General features: G+C 51.3%; 1 protein-coding gene across 1 annotated transcript in view; it reads right to left on the bottom strand.

Annotated features, from left to right (window-relative positions):
• Nucleotides 1-5634: 5634 nt before the first annotated feature.
• The window catches only part of LOC139255433 (scavenger receptor cysteine-rich domain-containing protein DMBT1-like), a 108590-nt gene continuing 95071 nt past the window's right edge, over nucleotides 5635-19153 (bottom strand). Inside the window, exons 9-10 of the mRNA XM_070873917.1 lie at nucleotides 7877-8191; nucleotides 5635-6086 (exon numbers count right to left, since the gene is read on the bottom strand). Of these exons, the coding sequence (XP_070730018.1) occupies nucleotides 5635-6086; nucleotides 7877-8191 (767 nt within the window). The remainder of the gene's footprint in view (nucleotides 6087-7876; nucleotides 8192-19153) is intronic.

Here is a 19153-nt window from a genome sequence, read left to right as displayed (position 1 = left end):
CTAAGGATAAGGGGTAAGCCATTTAGGACCAAGATGCGGAGGAACTTCTTCACCCAGAGAGTGGTGAACCTGTGGAATTCTCTACCACAGAAAGTTGTTGAGGCCAATTCACTAAATATATTCAAAAAGGAGTTAGATGAGGTCCTTACTGCTAGGGGGATCAAGGGGTATGGCGAGAAAGCAGGAATGGGGTACTGAAGTTGAATGTTCAGCCATGAACTCATTGAATGGCGGTGCAGGCTAGAAGGGCCGAATGGCCTACTCCTGCACCTATTTTCTATGTTTCTATGTTTCTATGTTTCTACCCTCTCCAGTGCAACATCCTGGTAAATCTCCTCTGTACCCTCTCTAGTGCAACATCCTAGTAAATCTCCTCTGTACTCTCTCCAGTGCAACATCCTGGTAAATCTCCTCTGTACCCTCTCCAGTGCAACATCCTGGTAAATCTCCTCTGTACCCTCTCCAGTGCAACATCCTGGTAAATCTCCTCTGTACCCTCTCCAGTGCAACATCCTGGTAAATCTCCTCTGTACCCTCTCCAGTGCAACATCCTGGTAAATCTCCTCTGTACCCTCTCCAGTGCAACATCCTGGTAAATCTCCTCTGTACCCTCTCCAGTGCAACATCCTGGTAAATCTCCTCTGTACCCTCTCCAGTGCAACATCCTGGTAAATCTCCTCTCTAGTTCAGTTGTAATAATGTCCACCTACGGGTGAGAGTTATGTTTGCCAGTTCGCTCCGTGCTGAATTGTAACGTCGCCCTGAGATCCTGGTTTGGTACATGCATGTGTATGATCCTGTGTTGGCTTGCTTCATGTTACTGACTGTCATCAGAATTGTTGTATTTTCCGTCGGTCCAAACGAGGCTATGACGACGCTGCTTCCCGACTTGTACAGGGTAAAGGTTATCCCTTTATACACCCTTGGGGCAACACATTTTATTTCAGCGGACTGCCCCTCAAGGTACTGTCCAGATGGTCGTTGCAGTATAATTTCGGGCTTTTGAAGCTCATCTAGAAATAGAAACGGAATTGTCACTTTGTTTTCACCAATTTATTCCGGTATCCATGCTCGCTGACCGACATCGGCTCCCGGTTAAGCAACACCTCCATTTCACAATGCTCCATATTTGTTTACAAATCCCTCCCTCGCCCCCCTCCCTATCTCTGTAACCTCCTCCAGCCCCGACAATTCTCATCCTCCTGTTCAAATCCCTCCCTCGCCTCCCTCCCTATCTCTGTAACCTCTTCCAGCCCCTACAATTCTCATCCTCCTGTTCAAATCCCTCCCTCGCCCCCCCCTCCCTATCTCTGTAACCTCTTCCAGCCCCTACAATTCTCATCCTCCTGTTCAAATCCCTCCCTCACCCCCCTCCCTATCTCTGTAACCTCCTCCAGCCCCGACAATTCTCATCCTCCTGTTCAAATCCCTCCCTCGCCCCCCTCCCTATCTCTGCAACCTCCTCCAGCCCCTACAATTCCCCATCCTTGTTTACAAATCCCTCCATGGCCCCTCGTCCCCTCCCTATCTCCTGCTCCTAATTCTCATGTTCTGACGTGAATAGAGAACTGGTTGGTTGAAAGGAAGCAGAGAGTAGGAATAAACAGTTCCTTTTCAGAAATGCAGGCAGTGACTAGTGGGGTACCGCAAAGTTCAGTGCTGGGACCAAAGCTATTTACAATATTCATTTACAATATACATTAATGATTTAGATGAAGGAATTGAGCGTAATATCTCCAATTGAGCAGATGACACTAAGCTGGGTGGCGGTGTGAGCTGTGAGGAGGATGCTAAGAGGCTGCAGGGTGACTTGGACAGGTTAGGTGAGTGGGCAAATGCATGGCAGATGCAGTATAATGTGGATAAATGTGAGGTTATCCACTTTGGTGGCAAAAACAGGAAGGCAGAATATTATCTGAATGGTGACAGATTAGGAAAAGGGGAGGTGCAACGAGACCTGGGTGTCATGGTACATCAGTCATTGAAAGTTGGCCATGCAGGTACAGCAGGCGGTGAAGAAGGCAAATGGCACGTTGGCCTTCATAGCGAGAGGATTTGAGTATAGGAGCAGGGAGGTCTTACTGCAGTTGTACAGGGCCTTGGTGAGGCCACACCTGGAATATTGTGTGCAGTTTCGGTCTCCTAATCTGAGGAAGGACGTTCTTGCTATTGAGGGAGTGCAGCGAAGGTTCACCAGACTGATTCCCGGGATGGCAGGACTGACATATGAGGAGAGACTGGATCGACTCGGCTTATATTCACTGGAATTTAGAAGAATGAGAGGGAATCTCATTGAAACATATAAAATTCTGACGGGACGGGACAGGTTAGATGCAGGAAGAATGTTCCCGATGTTGGGGAAGTCCAGAACCAGGGCTCACACAGTCTAAGGATAAGGGGTATTCATTTAGGATCGAGATGAGGAGAAACTTCTTCACCCAGAGAATTGTGAACCTGTGGAATTCTCTACCACAGAAAGTTGTTGGGGACCAGTTCGTTGGATATATTCAAAAGGGAGTTAGATGTGGCCCTTACGGCTAAAGGGATCGGGGGGTGTGGAGAGAAGGCAGGAGTGGGGTACTGAGGGAATGATCAGCCATGATCCTATTGAATGGTGGGGCAGGCTCGAAGGGCCCAATGGACTACTCCTGCACCTATTTTCTATGTTTCGATGTTCTTATGCTCCGTCTACCATATTTATCTTCCGACCGCTGGTTGTTTTGAAAATGGCCTCAAAATGTTATTCGGGCCCAAAGCTGTCGAAAGGTGGTGCCCCCTACCTGTGACAATCAGCTGCTGTCGCTCGCTCTGTGTTGAGTTGAATAATTTCCCTGATCTCCTTATTTGGTACAGGCAGACGTAAACTCCCTGGTCGCTGGATCGTATGTCTTTGATGGCAAGCACGGTGGAGAACCCAGATGTCTTCGCAACGGCCGAGGTGATATAGGCGTTATTTTCAACTTTGGACAGGATGAAAATAGCACCTGTATAGGCGTTATGGGCTGTACATCGTACGCCCACTGTCTCCCCAATTGAATAAATGCCGGAAGGTCTCATTAATTCAATCTTGGGTTTCGGCGGCTTATCTGGAAAGAGAAATTCAAAGATAAGAACATAAGGAATAGGAGCAGGAGTGGGCCATTTGGCCCCTCGAGGCCTGCTCCGCCATTTAATACGATCATGGCCTGATCCGATCATGGACCCAGCTCCACTTCCCTGCCCGTCCCCTTATCGGTTAAGGAACTGTCTATCTCTGTCTTAAATATATTCAATGTCCCGGCTTCCACAGCTCTCTGAGGCAGCGAGTTCCACAGATTTACAACCCTCTGAGAGAAGAAATTCCTCCTCATCTCAGTTTTAAATGGGCGGCCCCTTATTCTAAGACCATGCCCCCTAGTTCTAGTCTCCCCCATCAGTGGGAACATCCTCTCTGCATCCACCTTGTCGAGCCCCCTCATAATCTGATACGTTTCGATAAGATCACCTCATTCTTCTGAATTCCAATGAGTACAGGCCCAACCTGCTCAACCTTTCCTCATAAGTCAACTCCCTCATCCCCGGAATCAACCGAGTGAACCTTCTCTGAACTGCCTCCAAAGCAAAGTATATCCTTTCGTAAATACGGAGAGCAAAACTGCACGCAGTACTCCAGGTGTGGCCTCACCAATACCCTGTATAACTGGAGCAAGACTTCCCTGCTTTTATACTCCATCCCCTTTGCAATAAAGGCCAAGATACCTATGGTGTATGTCGCACACAAATCACTGACTCCACACGGTCTGGTGTAAGTCTAACTGCTGTGACCTTCGTCCTTTATTGTTCAGCTCCAGAGTGCCTCTCAGGTGCGGTGGTCACCCTTATATAGTCCTTGTTACAGGTACTACCAGGGTTTCCCACCGCAGCGCCCTCTGTGGTGTGGCATAGTACTTACATTACATTTAAGGTACTGGGACGATACCACATCATTACATAACAATACCATTGGCCCTTCCTGATCACTTGCTGTACCTGCATACTAACCTTTTGTGTTTCATGTACAAGTAACCCCCAGGTCCCGCTGTACTGCAGCACTTTGTAATCTTTCTCCGTTTAAATAATAACTTGCTCTTTGATTTTTTTCTGCCAAAGTGCATGACCTCACACTTTCCAACATTATACTCCATCGGCCAAATTTTTGCCCACTCACTGAGCCTGTCTGTGTCCTTTTGCAGATTTTGTGTCCTCCTCACACATTGCTTTTCCTCCCATCTTTGTATCGTCAGCAAACTTGACTACGTTACACTCAGTCCTTTCTTCCAATTTAGACAAATTTGCTGGAATTCTTTGAGGATGTAACGAACAGTGTGGATAAAGGGGGAACCAGTGGATGTGGTGTATTGGGACTTCCAGAAGGCATTTGAAAAGGTGCCACATAAAAGGTTACTGCACAAGATAAAAGTTCACGGGGTTGGGGGTAATATATTAGCGTGGATAGAGGATTGGCTAACTAACAGAGAACAGAGAGTCAGGATGAATGGTTCATTCTCGGGTTGGCAATCAGTAACTAGTGGGGTGCCGCAGGGATCAGTGCTGGGGCCCCAACAATCTATATTAACGACTTGGAAGAAGGGACCGAGTGTAACGTAGCCAAGTTTGCTGACGATACAAAGATGGGAGGAAAAGCAATGTGTGAGGAGGACACAAAATCTGCAAAAGGACACAGACAGGCTCAGTGAGTGGGCAAAAATTTGTCCGATGGAGTATAATGTTGGAAAGTGTGAGGTCATGCACTTTGGCATAAAAAAATCAAAGAGCAAGTTATTATTTAAACGGAGAAAGATTGCAAAGTGCCGCAGTACAGCGGGACCTGGGGGTTACTTGAAAATGAAACAGAAAAGGTTAGTATGCAGGTACAGCAAGTGATCAGGAAGGCCAATGGTATCTTGGCCTTTATTGTAAAGGGGATGGAGTATAAAAGCAGGGAAGTCTTGCTCCAGTTACACAGGGTATTGGTGAGGCCACACCTGGAGTACTGCGTGCAGTTTTGGTTTCCGTATTTACGAAAGGATATACTTGCTTTGGAGACAGTTCAGAGAAGGTTCACTCGGTTGATTCCGGAGATGAGGGGGTTGACTTATGAGGAAAGGTTGAGGAGGTTGGGCCTCTACTCATTGGAATTCAGAAGAATGAGAGGTGATCTTATCGAAACGTATCAGATTATGAGGGGGGCTCGACAAGGTGGATGCAGAGAGGATGTTCCCACTGATGGGGGAGACTAGAACTAGAGGGCATGGTCTTAGAATAAGGGGCCGCCCATTTAATACTGAGATGAGGAGGAATTTCTTCTCTCAGAGGGTTGTAAATCTGTGGAATTCGCTGCCTCAGAGAGCTGTGGAAGCCGGGACATTGAATATATTTAAGGCGGAGATAGACAGTTCCTTAACCGATAAGGGGGCGGGCAGGGAAGTGGAGCTGTGTCCATGATCGGATCAGGCCACGATCGTATTAAATGGCGGAGCAGGCTCGAGGGGCCTTATGGCCCACTCCTGCCCCTATTTCTTCTGTTCTTCCATGAACGACTTGGAAGAAAGGACCGCGTGCAACGTAGCCACGTTTGCCAAACCAGGTTCCCCACCCACCCTTTTCCTCCAACGCCTATCTGTCCCCACCCTGTGACCGAGACAGTAATTCCCGTAGTGGACTGTTCAGCCACCTGAGAACTCGTGTGGGAGCGGGACGCATGCCTTGCACGACGCCGAGAGACCCGGGCCTGTGGTGAATTATGTCGGGTGCGGAGTTACCTATGACGATGACTTTGACCTGTGCGCTCTGCTCTGAGGTGTGGTTGCGCCCATCTCTCTCCAGCTGGTAGGTACAGGTGTAGTAACCCTCGTGGCCGGTGTTAATCTTGGTCACGACAAACTTCACGACCCTGGACGAGGGCAAGGCCCTGGCCAACTGGATGTGGGCCGTCTCGCCAACTTTGTAGAGGTAGAACGTGGCGCCGGTGTAGAAGGCGGGCGAGGAGCACAGGAGGCTGACGTTCTCTCCCTGGGAAAACCGACCCACCGCCCGCAACAGGCTCAGTTCCGGCTTCAGAGGCTGGTCTGGAAGAATGCAGAAGGCGGTTATTGGCAAGCCCCATCAGACTGGGGCGGTGTTGGGGCGGATTGAACGGGGCGCTGAGCGATCGATAAGGCGCAGCGATCAGTGGAGGGAGGGAGGGAGGGAGGGAGAGTGGGAGGGAGAGAGGGAGGGAGGGAGGGAGAGAGGGAGGAGGGAGGGAGAGAGGGAGGGAGGGAGGGAGAGTGGGAGGAGAGAGGAAGAGAGGGAGGGAGGGAGGGAGAGTGGGAGGAGGGAGGGAGAGAGGGAGGGAGGGAGGGAGAGAGAGAGGGAGAGAGGGAGGGAGGGAGAGTGGGAGGAGGGAGGGAGAGAGGGAGGGAGGGAGGGAGGGAGAGTGGGAGGAGGGAGGGAGAGAGGGAGGGAGGGAGGAAGAGTGGGAGGAGGGAGGGAGAGAGGGAGGGAGGGAGGGAGAGAGGGAGGAGGGAGGGAGAGTGGGAGGAGGGAGGAGGGAGGGAGGAGCGAGGGAGCGAGGGAGAGAGGGAGGGAAGAATTTTATTTATATCGCGCCTTTCTCAACTTCTATGATTCCATCCCTTGATTCTCCTTGAGACCAAAAACCTATCCCTCCCAGCCTTGAATAATATCATTGACTTCATATATTCTAAGAACATAAGAAATAGGAGCAGGAGTGGGCCATACGGCCCCTCGAGCCCTGCTCCGCCATTTAATACGATCGTGGCTGATCCCATCGTGGACCCAGCTCCACTTCCCTGCCCGCCCCCTTATCGGTTAAGAAACTGTCTATTTCTGTCTTAAATATATTCAATGTCCCGGCTTCCACAGCTCTCTGAGGCAGCGAGTTCCACAGATTTACAACCCTCTGAGAGAAGAAATTCCTCCTCATCTCAGTTTTAAATGGGTGGCCCCTTATTCTAAGACCATGCCCCCTAGTTCTAGTCTCCCCCATCAGTGGGAACATCCTCTCTGCATCCACCTTGTCGAGCCCCCTCATAATCTGATACGTTTCGATAAGGTCACCTCTCATTCTTCTGAACTCCAATGAGTAGAGGCCCAACCTCCTCAACCTTTCCTCATAAGTCAACCCCCTCATCCCCGGAATCAACCGAGTGAACCTTCTCTGAACTGCCTCCAAAGCAAAGTATATCCTTTCGTAAATACGGAGAGCAAAACTGCACGCAGTACTCCAGGTGTGGCCTCACCAATACCCTGTATCCAGCACGGATCCCTGCAGCACCCCATTTGTCGCTCTTTGCCCATCAGAAAATGACCCATTTATCCCGACTCTCTGTTTTCTATTCGTTAATAAAGATTGTAAATAGTTGGGGTCGCAGCACTGATCCCTGCAGCACCCCACTAGTCACTGTTTGCCAACCCGAGAATGACCCATTTATCCCGACTTTGTTCTCCGTTAGTTGGCCAATCCTTTATCCGTGCTAATATGTTACCCCCAACCCCGCGAGTTTTATCTTGTGCAGTAACCTTTTATGTGGCACCTTGTTGAAAGCTTTCTGCAAATCCAGACACACCACATCCACTGGTTCCCCAATATCTACCCTGCTCGTTACATCCTCAAGGCGCTCCAACACATTTGCCAAACGTGATTTCCCTTTCATAAAACCTCTGCTTGATTGAATTTCGCTTTTCCAAATGTCCTGTTAATAATGGACTCCAGCATTTTCCTAACTACAGCATGTTTGGCTAACCGGTCTATAGTTTGCTGCTCTCTGTCTGCCTCCTTTCTAATAGGCTAGCGCGCTTGCAATTGCGCCGATTAAGTAGTACGCTTGCTTGACGGCCCGCGGCATGGTCTCACCTGAGCAGATGACCCCGGCGTCGTTGGTGACGGGGCAGGAACGCGGACCGGCGTTCTCGAACGGGCACACCCACAGGTATGGCTCGGTGCCATTGCAATTAACGTTGTTGCCCCAAACTGGCCCGACCCCTTCGCCGAAAGTCCCGCTGCGCGTCGCTGCGCGGACAAAGCCGCAACGCAATTGGCGGCACACCACCTCGGCGTCCGGCAAGTCCCACCGGGAGTCACAGACGGTCCCCCAGGTTCCGTTGGTGTAGCCCTCAATCCTGCCCGAGCAGGGATCCGGTCCGTCGGCAAGCCGCAGTTTGATATCGGCTGAAAACAAGCACGTGCAGATAAGAAGTTGTGATTATTTAAATGCAACAGGGAGTCGAGATAAATGGGTCATTCTCGGGTTGGCAATCAGTAACTAGTGGGGTGCCGCAGGGATCAGTGCTGGGGCCCCAACTATTTACAATCTATATTAACAAACAGTAAACAGAGAGTCGAGATAAATGGTTCATTCTCGGGTTGTCAATCAGTGACTAGTGAGGTGCCGCAGGGATCAGTGCTGGGGCCCCAACTATTTACAATCTATATTAACAAACAGTAAACAGAGAGTCGAGATAAATGGGTCATTCTCGGGTTGGCAATCAGTAACTAGTGGGGTGCCACAGGGATCAGTGCTGGGGCCCCAACTATTTACAATCTATATTAACAAACAGTAAACAGAGAGTGGGGATAAATGGTTCATTCTCGGGTTGTCAATCAGTAACTAGTGGGGTGCCGCAGGGATCAGTGCTGGGGCCCCAACTATTTACAATCTATATTAACGACTTGGAAGAAGGGACTGAGTGTAACGTAGACAAGTTTGCTGACGATACAAAGATGGGAGGAAAAGCAATGTGTGAGGAGGACACAAAATCTGCAAAGGGACACAGACAGGCTCAGTGAGTGGGCAAAAATTTGTCCGATGGAGTATAATGTTGGAAAGTGTGAGGTCATGCACTTTGGTAGAAAAAAAATCAAAGAGCAAGTTATTATTTAAATGGAGAAAGATTGCAAAGTGCCGCAGTACAGCGGGACCTGGGGGTTACTTGTACATGAAACACAAAAGGTTAGTATGCAGGTACAGCAAGTGATCAGGAAGGGCCAATGGTATCTTGGCCTTTATTGCAAAGGGGATGGATTATAAAAGCAGGGAAGTCTTGCTCCAGTTATACAGGGTATTGGTGAGGCCACACCTGGAGTACTGCGTGCAGTTTTGCTCTCCGTATTTACGAAAGGATATACTTTGCTTTGGAGGCAGTTCAGAGAAGGCTCACTCGGTTGATTCCGGGGATGAGGGGGTTGACTTATGAGGAAAAGTTGAGCAGGTTGGGCCTTGGAATTCAGAAGAATGAGAGGTGATCTTATCGAAACGTATCAGATTATGAGGGGGCTCGACAAGGTGGATGCAGAGAGGATGTTCCCACTGATGGGGGAGACTAGAACTAGGGGGCATGGTCTTAGAATAAGGGGCCGCCCATTTAAAACTGAGATGAGGAGGGATTTCTTCTCTCAGAGGGTTGTAAATCTGTGGAACTCGCTGCCTCAGAGAGCTGTGGAAGCCGGGACATTGAATATATTTAAGACAGAGATAGACAGTTTCTTAACCGATAAGGGGGCGGGCAGGGAAGTGGAGCTGGGTCCATGATCGGATCAGGCCATGATCGTATTAAATGGCGGAGCAGGCTCGAGGGGCCGAATGGCCCACTCCTGCTCCTATTTCTTATGTTCTTGTGTATAATATCAGAAATCGGAACAGGAGTCGGGATTGCGAGAGGACTGGCTTTATTCATCATCTCAGGCAGCCCCTCAGAATCGAGGAAGACTTGCTTCCACTCGAACACGAGTTCTCAGGTGACTGAACAGTCCAATACAGGAACCACAGTCCCTGTCACAGGGTGGGACAGGCAGTGGTTGGAGGAAAGGGTGGGTGGGGAGTCTGGTTTGCTGTATGTAATAATTTACCCTTATCTGAACAGCCTCCAAAGCAGTACTGAGGGAGTGCCGTACTGTGCTGTCGGAGGGGCAGTACTGAGGGAGTGCCGTACTGTACTGTCGGAGGGGCAGTACTGAGGGAGTGCCGTACTGTACTGTCGGAGGGGCAGTACTGAGGGAGTGCCGTACTGTACTGTCGGAGGGGCAATACTGAGGGAGTGCCGTACTGTACTGTCGGAGGGGCAGTACTGAGGGAGTGCCGTACTGAGCTGTCGGAGGGGCAGTACTGAGGGAGTGCCGTACTGTACTGTCGGAGGGGCTGTACTGAGGGAGTGCCGTACTGAGCTGTCGGAGGGGCAGTACTGAGGGAGTGCCGTACTGCGCTGTCGGAGGGGCAGTACTGAGGGAGTGCCGTACTGTACTGTTGGAGGGGCAGTACTGAGGGAGTGCCGTACTGCGCTGTCGGAGGGGCAGTACTGAGGGAGTGCCGTACTGTACTGTCGGAGGGGCAGTACTGAGGGAGTGCCGTACTGAGCTGTCGGAGGGGCAGCACTGAGGGAGTGTCGTACTGCACTGTCGGAGGGGCAGTACTGAGGGAGTGCCGTAGTGCGCTGTCGGAGGTGCAGTACTGAGGGAGTGCCGTACTGTACTGTCGGAGGGGTGGTACTGAGGGAGTGCCGTACTGCACTGTCGGAGGGGCAGTACTGAGGGAGTGCCGTACTGTACTGTCGGAGAGGCAGTACTGAGGGAGTGCCGTACTGCGCTGTCGGAGGGGCAGCACTGAGGGAGTGTCGTACTGCGCTGTCGGAGGGGCAGTACTGAGGGAGTGCCGTACTGCACTGTCGGAGGGGCAGTACTGAGGGAGTGCCGTACTGTCGGAGGGGCAGTACTGAGGGAATGCCGTACTGCACTGTCGGAGGGGCGGTACTGAGGGAGTGCCGTACTGCGCTGTCGGAGGGGCAGTACTGAGGGAGTGCCGTACTGTCGGAGGGGCGATACTGAGGGAGTGCCGTACTGTACTGTCGGAGGGGTGGTACTGAGGGAGTGCCGTACTGCGCTGTCGGAGGGGCAGTACTGAGGGAGTGCCGTACTGCACTGTCGGAGGGGCAGTACTGAGGGAGCGTTGCACTGCACTGTCGGAGGGGCAGTACTGAGGGAGTGCCGTACTGTACTGTCGGAGAGGCAGTACTGAGGGAGTGCCGTACTGCGCTGTCGGAGGGGCAGCACTGAGGGAGTGTCGTACTGCGCTGTCGGAGGGGCAGTACTGAGGGAGTGCCGTACTGCGCTGTCGGAGGGGCAGTACTGAGGGAGTGCCGTACTGCACTGTCGGAGGGGCAGTACTGAGGGAGCGTTGCACTGCACTGTCGGAGGGGCAGTACGGAGGGAGTGCCGTACTGCGCTGTCGGAGGGGCAGTACTGAGGGAGTGCCGTACTGCGCTGTCGGAGGGACAGTACTGAGGGAGCGCTGCACTGCGCTGTCGGAGGGACAGTACTGAGGGAGTGTCGTACTGCGCTGTCGGAGGGACAGTGCTGAGGGAGCGCTGCACTGCGCTGTCGGAGGGGCAGTACTGAGGGAGTGCCGTACTGTGCTGTCGGAGGGGCAGTACTGAGGGAGTGCCGTACTGTACTGTCGGAGGGGCAGTACTGAGGGAGCGTTGCACTGCGCTGTCGGAGGGGCAGTACGGAGGGAGTGCCGTACTGTCGGAGGGGCAGTACTGAGGGAGTGCCGTACTGTCGGAGGGGCAGTACTGAGGGAGTGCCGTACTGTGCTGTCGGAGGGACAGTACTGAGGGAGCGCTGCATTGCGCTGTCGGAGGGACAGTACTGAGGGAGTGCCGTACTGTTGGAGGGGCAGTACTGAGGGAGCGCCGTACTGTTGGAGGGGCAGACCTGAGGGAGTCCCGTACTGTTTGAGGGGCAGTACTGAGTGAGCGCCGCACTGTTGGAGGGGCAGACCTGAGGGAGCGCTGCACTGTCGGAGGGGCAGTACTGAGGGAGCGCCGCACTGTTGGAGGGGCAGACCTGAGGGAGCGCTGCACTGTTGGAGGGGCAGACCTGAGGGAGCACAGCACTGTCGGAGGGGCAGTACTGTGGAGCGGGAAAAAGAGTGGGAGAGCTATAGTGATAGGGGACTCTATTGTAAGGGGAATAGATAGGAGTTTCTGCGGCTGCAACCGAGACTCCAGGATGGTATGTTGCCTCCCTGGTGCAAGGATCAAGGATGTCTCGGAGCGGCTGCAGAGCATTCTGGAGAGGGAGGGTGAACAGCCAGTTGTCGTGGTACATGTAGGTACCAACGATGTAGGTAAGAAGTGGGAAGAGGTCCTACAAGCTGAATTTAGGGAGCTAGGAGTTAAATTAAAAAGTCGGACCTCAAAGGTAGTATTCTCTGGATTGCTACCAGTGCCACGTGCTAATCAGAGTAGAGGGAGCAGGATAGTTAGAATAAATACGTGGCTTGAGCAGTGGTGCAAGAGGGAGGGATTCAAATTCCTGGGACATTGGAACCAGTTCTGGGGGAATTGGGACCTGTGCAAAAGGGACGGTCTGAACTTGGGCAGGACTGGAACTGATGTCCTAGGGGTAACATTTGCTAATGCAGTTCGGGAGTGTTGAAACTAATATGGCAGGGGGATGGGAACCTATGCAGCGAGATAGGACAAAGTAATATGGAGTCAGAAACAGATGGTAGAAAGGTAAAAAGCAATAGTGGAAGGCCGAGTAAACAAAGGCAAGAAACAAAAAGGGCCACACTACATCATAATTCTAAAAGGACAAAGGGTGTTCAAAAAACAAGCCTGAAGGCTTTGTGTCTTAATGCAAGAAGTATCCACAATAAGGTGGATGAATTAACTGTGCAAATAGATGTTAACAAATATGATGTGATTGGGATTACGGAGACGTGGCTCCAGGATGATCAGGGCTGGGAACTCAACATCCAGGGGTATTCAACATTCAGGAAGGATAGAATAAAAGGAAAAGGAGGTGGGGTAGCATTGCTGATTAAAGAGGAGATTAATGCAATAGTTCGGAAGGACATTAGCTTGGATGATGTGGAATCTATATGGGTAGAGCTGCAGAACACCAAAGGGCAAAAAACGTTAGTGGGAGTTGTGTACAGACCTCCAAACAGTAGTAGTGATGTTGGGGAGGGCATCAAACAGGAAATTAGGGGTGCATGCAGTAAAGGTGCAGCAGGTATAATGGGTGACTTTAATATGCATATAGATTGGGCTAACCAAACTGGAAGCAATATGGTGGAGGAGGATTTCCTGGAGTGCATAAGGGATGATTTTCTAGACCAATATGTCGAGGAACCAACTAGGGGGGAGGCCATCTTAGACTGGGTGTTGTGTAATGAGAGAGGATTAATTAGCAATCTCATTGTGCGAGGCCCCTTGGGGAAGAGTGACCATAATATGGTGGAATTCTGCATTAGGATGGAGAATGAAACAGTTAATTCAGAGACCATGGTCCAGAACTTAAAGAAGGGTAACCTTGAAGGTATGAGGCGTGAATTGGCTAGGATAGATTGGCGAATGATACTTAAGGGGTTGACTGTGGATGGGCAATGGCAGACATTTAGAGACTGTACACCCCTGTCTGGCGTAAAAATAAAAAAGGGAAGGTGGCTCAACCGTGGCTATCTAGGGAAATCAGGGATAGTATTAAAGCCAAAGAAGTGGCATACAAATTGGCCAGAAATAGCAGCGAACCTGGGAATGGGAGAAATTTAGAACTCAGCAGAGGAGGACAAAGGGTTTGATTAGGGCAGGGAAAATGGAGTACGAGAAGAAGCTTGCAGGGAACATTAAAACGGATTGCAAAAGTTTCTACAGATATGTAAAGAGAAAAAGGTTAGTGAAGACAAACGTAGGTCCCCTGCAGTCAGAATCAGGGGAAGTCATAACGGGGAACAAAGAAATGGCAGACCAATTGAACAAGTACTTTGGTTCGGTATTCACTGAGGAGGACACAAACAACCTTCCGGTTATAAAAGTGGTCGGAGGGTCTAGTAAGGTGGAGGAACTGAGGGAATTCCTTTTTAGTCGGGAAATTGTGTTGGGGAAATTGATGGGATTGAAGGCCGATAAATCCCCAGGGCCTGATGGACTGCATCCCAGAGTACTTAAGGAGGTGGCCTTGGAAATAGTGGATGCATTGACAGTCATTTTCCAACATTCCATAGACTCTGGATCAGTTCCTATGGAGTGGAGGGTAGCCAATGTAACCCCACTTTTTAAAAAAGGAGGGAGAGAGAAAACAGGGAATTATAGACCGGTCAGCCTGACCTCAGTAGTGGGTAAAATGATGGAATCAATTATTAAGGATGTCACAGCAGCGCATTTGGAAAGAGGTGACATGATAGGTCCAAGTCAGCATGGATTTGTGAAAGGGAAATCATGCTTGACAAATCTTCTGGAATTTTTTGAGGATGTTTCCAGTAAAGTGGACAAAGGAGAACCAGTTGATGTGGTATATTTGGACTTTCAGAAGGCTTTCGACAAGGTCCCACACAAGAGATTAATGTGCAAAGTTAAAGCACATGGGATTGGGGGTAGTGTGCTGACGTGGATTGAGAACTGGTTGTCAGACAGGAAGCAAAGAGTAGGAGTAAATGGGGACTTTTCAGAATGGCAGGCAGTGACTAGTGGGGTACCGCAGGGTTCTGTGCTGGGGCCCCAGTTGTTTACATTGTACATTAATGATTTAGACGAGGGGATTAAATGTAGTATCTCCAAATTTGCGGATGACACTAAGTTGGGTGGCGGTGTGAGCTGTGAGGAGGATGCTAAGAGGCTGCAGAGTGACTTGGACAGGTTAGGTGAGTGGGCAAATGCATGGCAGATGAAGTATAATGTGGATAAATGTGAGGTTATCCACTTTGGTGGTAAAAACAGAGAGACAGACTATTATCTGAATGGTGACAGATTAGGAAAAGGGGAGGTGCAACGAGACCTGGGTGTCATGGTACATCAGTCATTGAAGATTGGCATGCAGGTACAGCAGGCGGTTAAGAAAGCAAATGGCATGTTGGCCTTCATAGCGAGGGGATTTGAGTACAGGGGCAGGGAGGTGTTGCTACAGTTGTACAGGGCATTGGTGAGGCCACACCTGGAGTATTGTGTACAGTTTTGGTCTCCTAACTTGAGGAAGGACATTCTTGCTATTGAGGGAGTGCAGCAAAGGTTCACCAGACTGATTCCCGGGATGGCGGGACTGACCTATCAAGAAAGACTGGAACAACTGGGCTTGTATTCACTGGAGTTCAGAAGAATGAGAGGGGATCTCATAGAAATGTTTAAAATTCTGATGGGTTTAGACAGGTTAGATGCAGGAAGAATGTTCCCAATGTTGGGGAAGTCCAGAACCAGGGGTCACAGTCTAAGGATAAGGGGTAAGCCATTTAGGACCGAGATGAGGAGGAACTTCTTCACCCAGAGAATTGTGAACCTGTGGAATTCTCTACCACAGAAAGTAGTTGAGGCCAATTCACTAAATATATTCAAAAAGGAGTTAGATGAAGTCCTTACTACTCGGGGGATCAAGGGGTATGGTGAGAAAGCAGGAATGGGGTACTGAAGTTGCATGTTCAGCCATGAACTCATTGAATGGCGGTGCAGGCTAGAAGGGCCGAATGGCCTACTCCTGCACCTATTTTCTATGTTTCTATCTATGTTTCTATACTGCACTGTTGGAGTGGCAGTACTGAGGGAGTGTCGTACTGTCGGAGGGGTGGTACTGAGGGAGTGCCGTACTGTCGGAGGGGCGGTACTGAGGAAGTGCCGTACTGTCGGAGGGGCAGTACTGAGGGAGTGCCGTACTGTCGGAGGGGCAGTACTGAGGGAGTGCCGTATTGTCGGAGGGGCAGTACTGAGGGAGTGCCGTACTGTCGGAGGGGCAGTACTGAGGGAGTGCCGTACTGTCGGAGGGGCAGTACTGAGGGAGTGCCGTACTGTCGGACGGGCAGTACTGAGGGAGTGCCGTACTGTCGGAGGGGCAGTATTGAGGGAGCGCCGTACTGTCGGAGGGGCAGTACTGAGGGAGTGCCGTACTGTCGGAGGGGCAGTACTGAGGGAGTGCCGTACTGTACTGTCGGAGGGGCAGTACTGAGGGAGCATCGTACTCTCGGAGGGGTGGTACTGAGGGAGTGCCGTACTGCACTGTCGGAGGGGCGGTACTGAGGGAGTGCCGTACTGTCGGAGGGGTGGTACTGAGGGAGTGCCGTACTGTCGGAGGGGCAGTACTGAGGGAGTGCCGTACTGTCGGAGGGGCGGTACTGAGGGAGTGCCGTACTGCACTGTCGGAGGGGTGGTACTGAGGGAGTGCCGTACTGTCGGAGGGGCAGTACTGAGGGAGCGCCGTACTGTGCTGTCAGAGGGGCAGTACTGAGGGAGTGCCATACTGTCGGAGGGGCAGTACTGAGGGAGCGCCGTACTGTGCTGTCAGAGGGGCAGTACTGAGGGAGTGCCGTACTGCACTGTCGGAGGGGCAGTACTGAGGGAGTGCCGTACTTTTGGAGGGGCAGTACTGAGAGAGTGCCGTACTGCGCTGTCGGAGGGGAAGTACTGAGGGAGTGCCGTACTGTCGGAGGGGCAGTACTGAGGGAGTGCCGCACTGTCGGAGGGGCGGTACTGAGGGAGCGCCGTACTGTCGGAGGGGCAGTACTGAGGGAGTGCCGCACTGTCGGAGGGGCGGTACTGAGGGAGTGCCGTACTGTCGGAGGGGCGGTACTGAGCGAGTGCCGTACTGCGCTGTCGGAGGGGCAGTACTGAGGGAGTGCCGTACTGTCGGAGGGGCGGTACTGAGGGAGTGTCATACTGCGCTGTCGGAGGGGCAGTACTGAGTGAGTGCCGTACTGTGATGTCGGAGGGGCAGTACTGAGGGAGTGCCGTACTGTGATGTCGGAGGGGCAGTACTGAGGGAGTGCCGTACTGTGATGTCGGAGGGGCAGTACTGAGGGAGTGCCGTACTATACTGTCGGAGGGGCAGTACTGAGCGAGTGACGTACTGTGATGTCGGAGGGGCAGTACTGAGGGAGTGCCGTACTGTGATGTCGGAGGGGCAGTACTGAGGGAGTGCCGTACTATACTGTCGGAGGGGCAGTACTGAGCGAGTGACGTACTGTGATGTCGGAGGGGCAGTACTGAGGGAGTGCCGTACTATACTGTCGGAGGGGCAGTACTGAGCGAGTGACGTACTGTGCTGTCGGAGGGGCAGTACTGAGGGAGTGCCGTACTATACTGTCGGAGGGGCAGTACTGAGCGAGTGACGTACTGTGATGTCGGAGGGGCAGTACTGAGGGAGTGCCGTACTGTGATGTCGGAGTGGCAGTACTGAGGGAGTGCCGTACTATACTGTCGGAGGGGCAGTACTGAGCGAGTGACGTACTGTGATGTCGGAGGGGCAGTACTGAGGGAGTGCCGCACTGTGATGTCGGAGGGGCAGTACTGAGGGAGTGCCGTACTATACTGTCGGAGGGGCAGTACTGAGGGAGTGCCGTACTGTCGGAGGGGCAGTACTGAGGGAGTGCCGTACTATACTGTCGGAGGGGCAGTACTGAGGGAATGCCGCACTGTCTGAGGTGCCGTCTTTCGGGTGTGACCTTAAACCGAGGCCCCGTCTGCCCTCTCAGGTGGATGTAAAAGATCCCGGGGCCACTATTTGGAAGAAGAGCAGGGGGAGTTCTCCCCGGTGTCCCGGGGCCAATATTTATTCCTCGACCAACATCACGAAAACAGATTATCCTTGTCATGTATTCAACCAGCATTGTGACCCATGTATAATCTGACCTAAGTTGTACACTGTGAGAACAATGACCACTAGGGGGTGAACTTGTGGGAGACACTCCTAACCTGCACCTTCAGGTATAAAAGGGGAAGCTCCACCCACTTCCATCACTTGAGTGCTATGGAATAAAGGACAGGTCACAGACTGACCTTCTCTCAATCATGGGCCTTGTGTGCATTTATACTGTGTAGTAAGGACGTATCAATGACGACGAGGATGGGATATATAAGGGATAGCCGGGTTTTACATAGAAACATAGAACATAGAAAATAGGTGCAGGAGTAGGCCATTCGGCCCTTCTAGCCTGCACCGCCATTCAATGAGTTCATGGCTGAACATGCAACTTCAGTACCCCCTTCCTGCTTTCTCACCATACCCCTTGATCCCCCGAGTAGTAAGGACTTCATCTAACTCCTTTTTGAATACATTTAGTGAATTGGCCTCAACAACTTTCTGTGGTAGAGAATTCCACAGGTTCTCCACTCTCTGGTCTGTTTACATTGTACATTAATGATTTAGACGAGGGGATTAAATGTAGTATCTCCAAATTTGCGGATGACACTAAGTTGGGTGGCAGTGTGAGCTGCGAGGAGGATGCTGTGAGGCTGCAGAGCGACTTGGATAGGTTAGGTGAGTGGGCAAATGCATGGCAGATGAAGTATAATGTGGATAAATGTGAGGTTATCCACTTTGGTGGTAAAAACAGAGAGACAGACTATTATCTGAATGGTGACAGATTAGGAAAAGGGGAGATGCATCGAGACCTGGGTGTCATGGTACATCAGTCATTGAAGGTTAGCATGCAGGTACAGCAGGTGGTTAAGAAAGCAAATGGCATGTTGGCCTTCATAGCGTGGGGATTTGAGTACAGGGGCAGGGAGGTGTTGCTACAGTTGTACAGGGCCTTGGTGAGGCCACACCTGGAGTATTGTGTACAGTTTTGGTCTCCTAACTTGAGGAAGGACATTCTTGCTATTGAGGGAGTGCAGCGAAGGTTCACCAGACTGATTCCCGGGATGGTGGGACTGACCTATCAAGAAAGACTGGATCAACTGGGCTTGTATTCACTTGAGTTCAGAAGAATGAGAGGGGATCTCATAGAAACGTTTAAAATTCTGACAGGTTTAGACAGGTTAGATGCAGGAAGAATGTTCCCAATGTTGGGGAAGTCCAGAACCAGGGGCCACAGTCTAGGGATAAGGGGTAAGCCATTTAGGACCGAGATGAGGAGGAACTTCTTCAACCATTTTGAGCGGCCTTTTCATTAGCAGCTCTGTGGGTGGAACCCCTGTGAGCGAGTGTGGTCGGGATCTATTGGCCAACAGGAGGCGTGATAAGCGGCTTTGTAGGGAACCCCCTTGGATTCTGAGCATCCCCTGTTTGATTATCTGCACTGCTCGTTCTGCCTGGCCGTTTGAGGCCGGCTTGAACGGTGCCGTTCTGACATGGTTGATTCCATTGCCCGCCATGAAGTCCTGGAATTCAGTGCTTGTGAAGCACGGGCCATTGTCGCTGACCAAGACG

Source organism: Pristiophorus japonicus, unplaced genomic scaffold (genome assembly GCF_044704955.1).
Source record: "Pristiophorus japonicus isolate sPriJap1 unplaced genomic scaffold, sPriJap1.hap1 HAP1_SCAFFOLD_603, whole genome shotgun sequence".
Lineage (NCBI taxonomy): Eukaryota > Metazoa > Chordata > Chondrichthyes > Pristiophoridae > Pristiophorus > Pristiophorus japonicus.
This window is presented reverse-complemented; position numbering and strand designations above follow the sequence as displayed.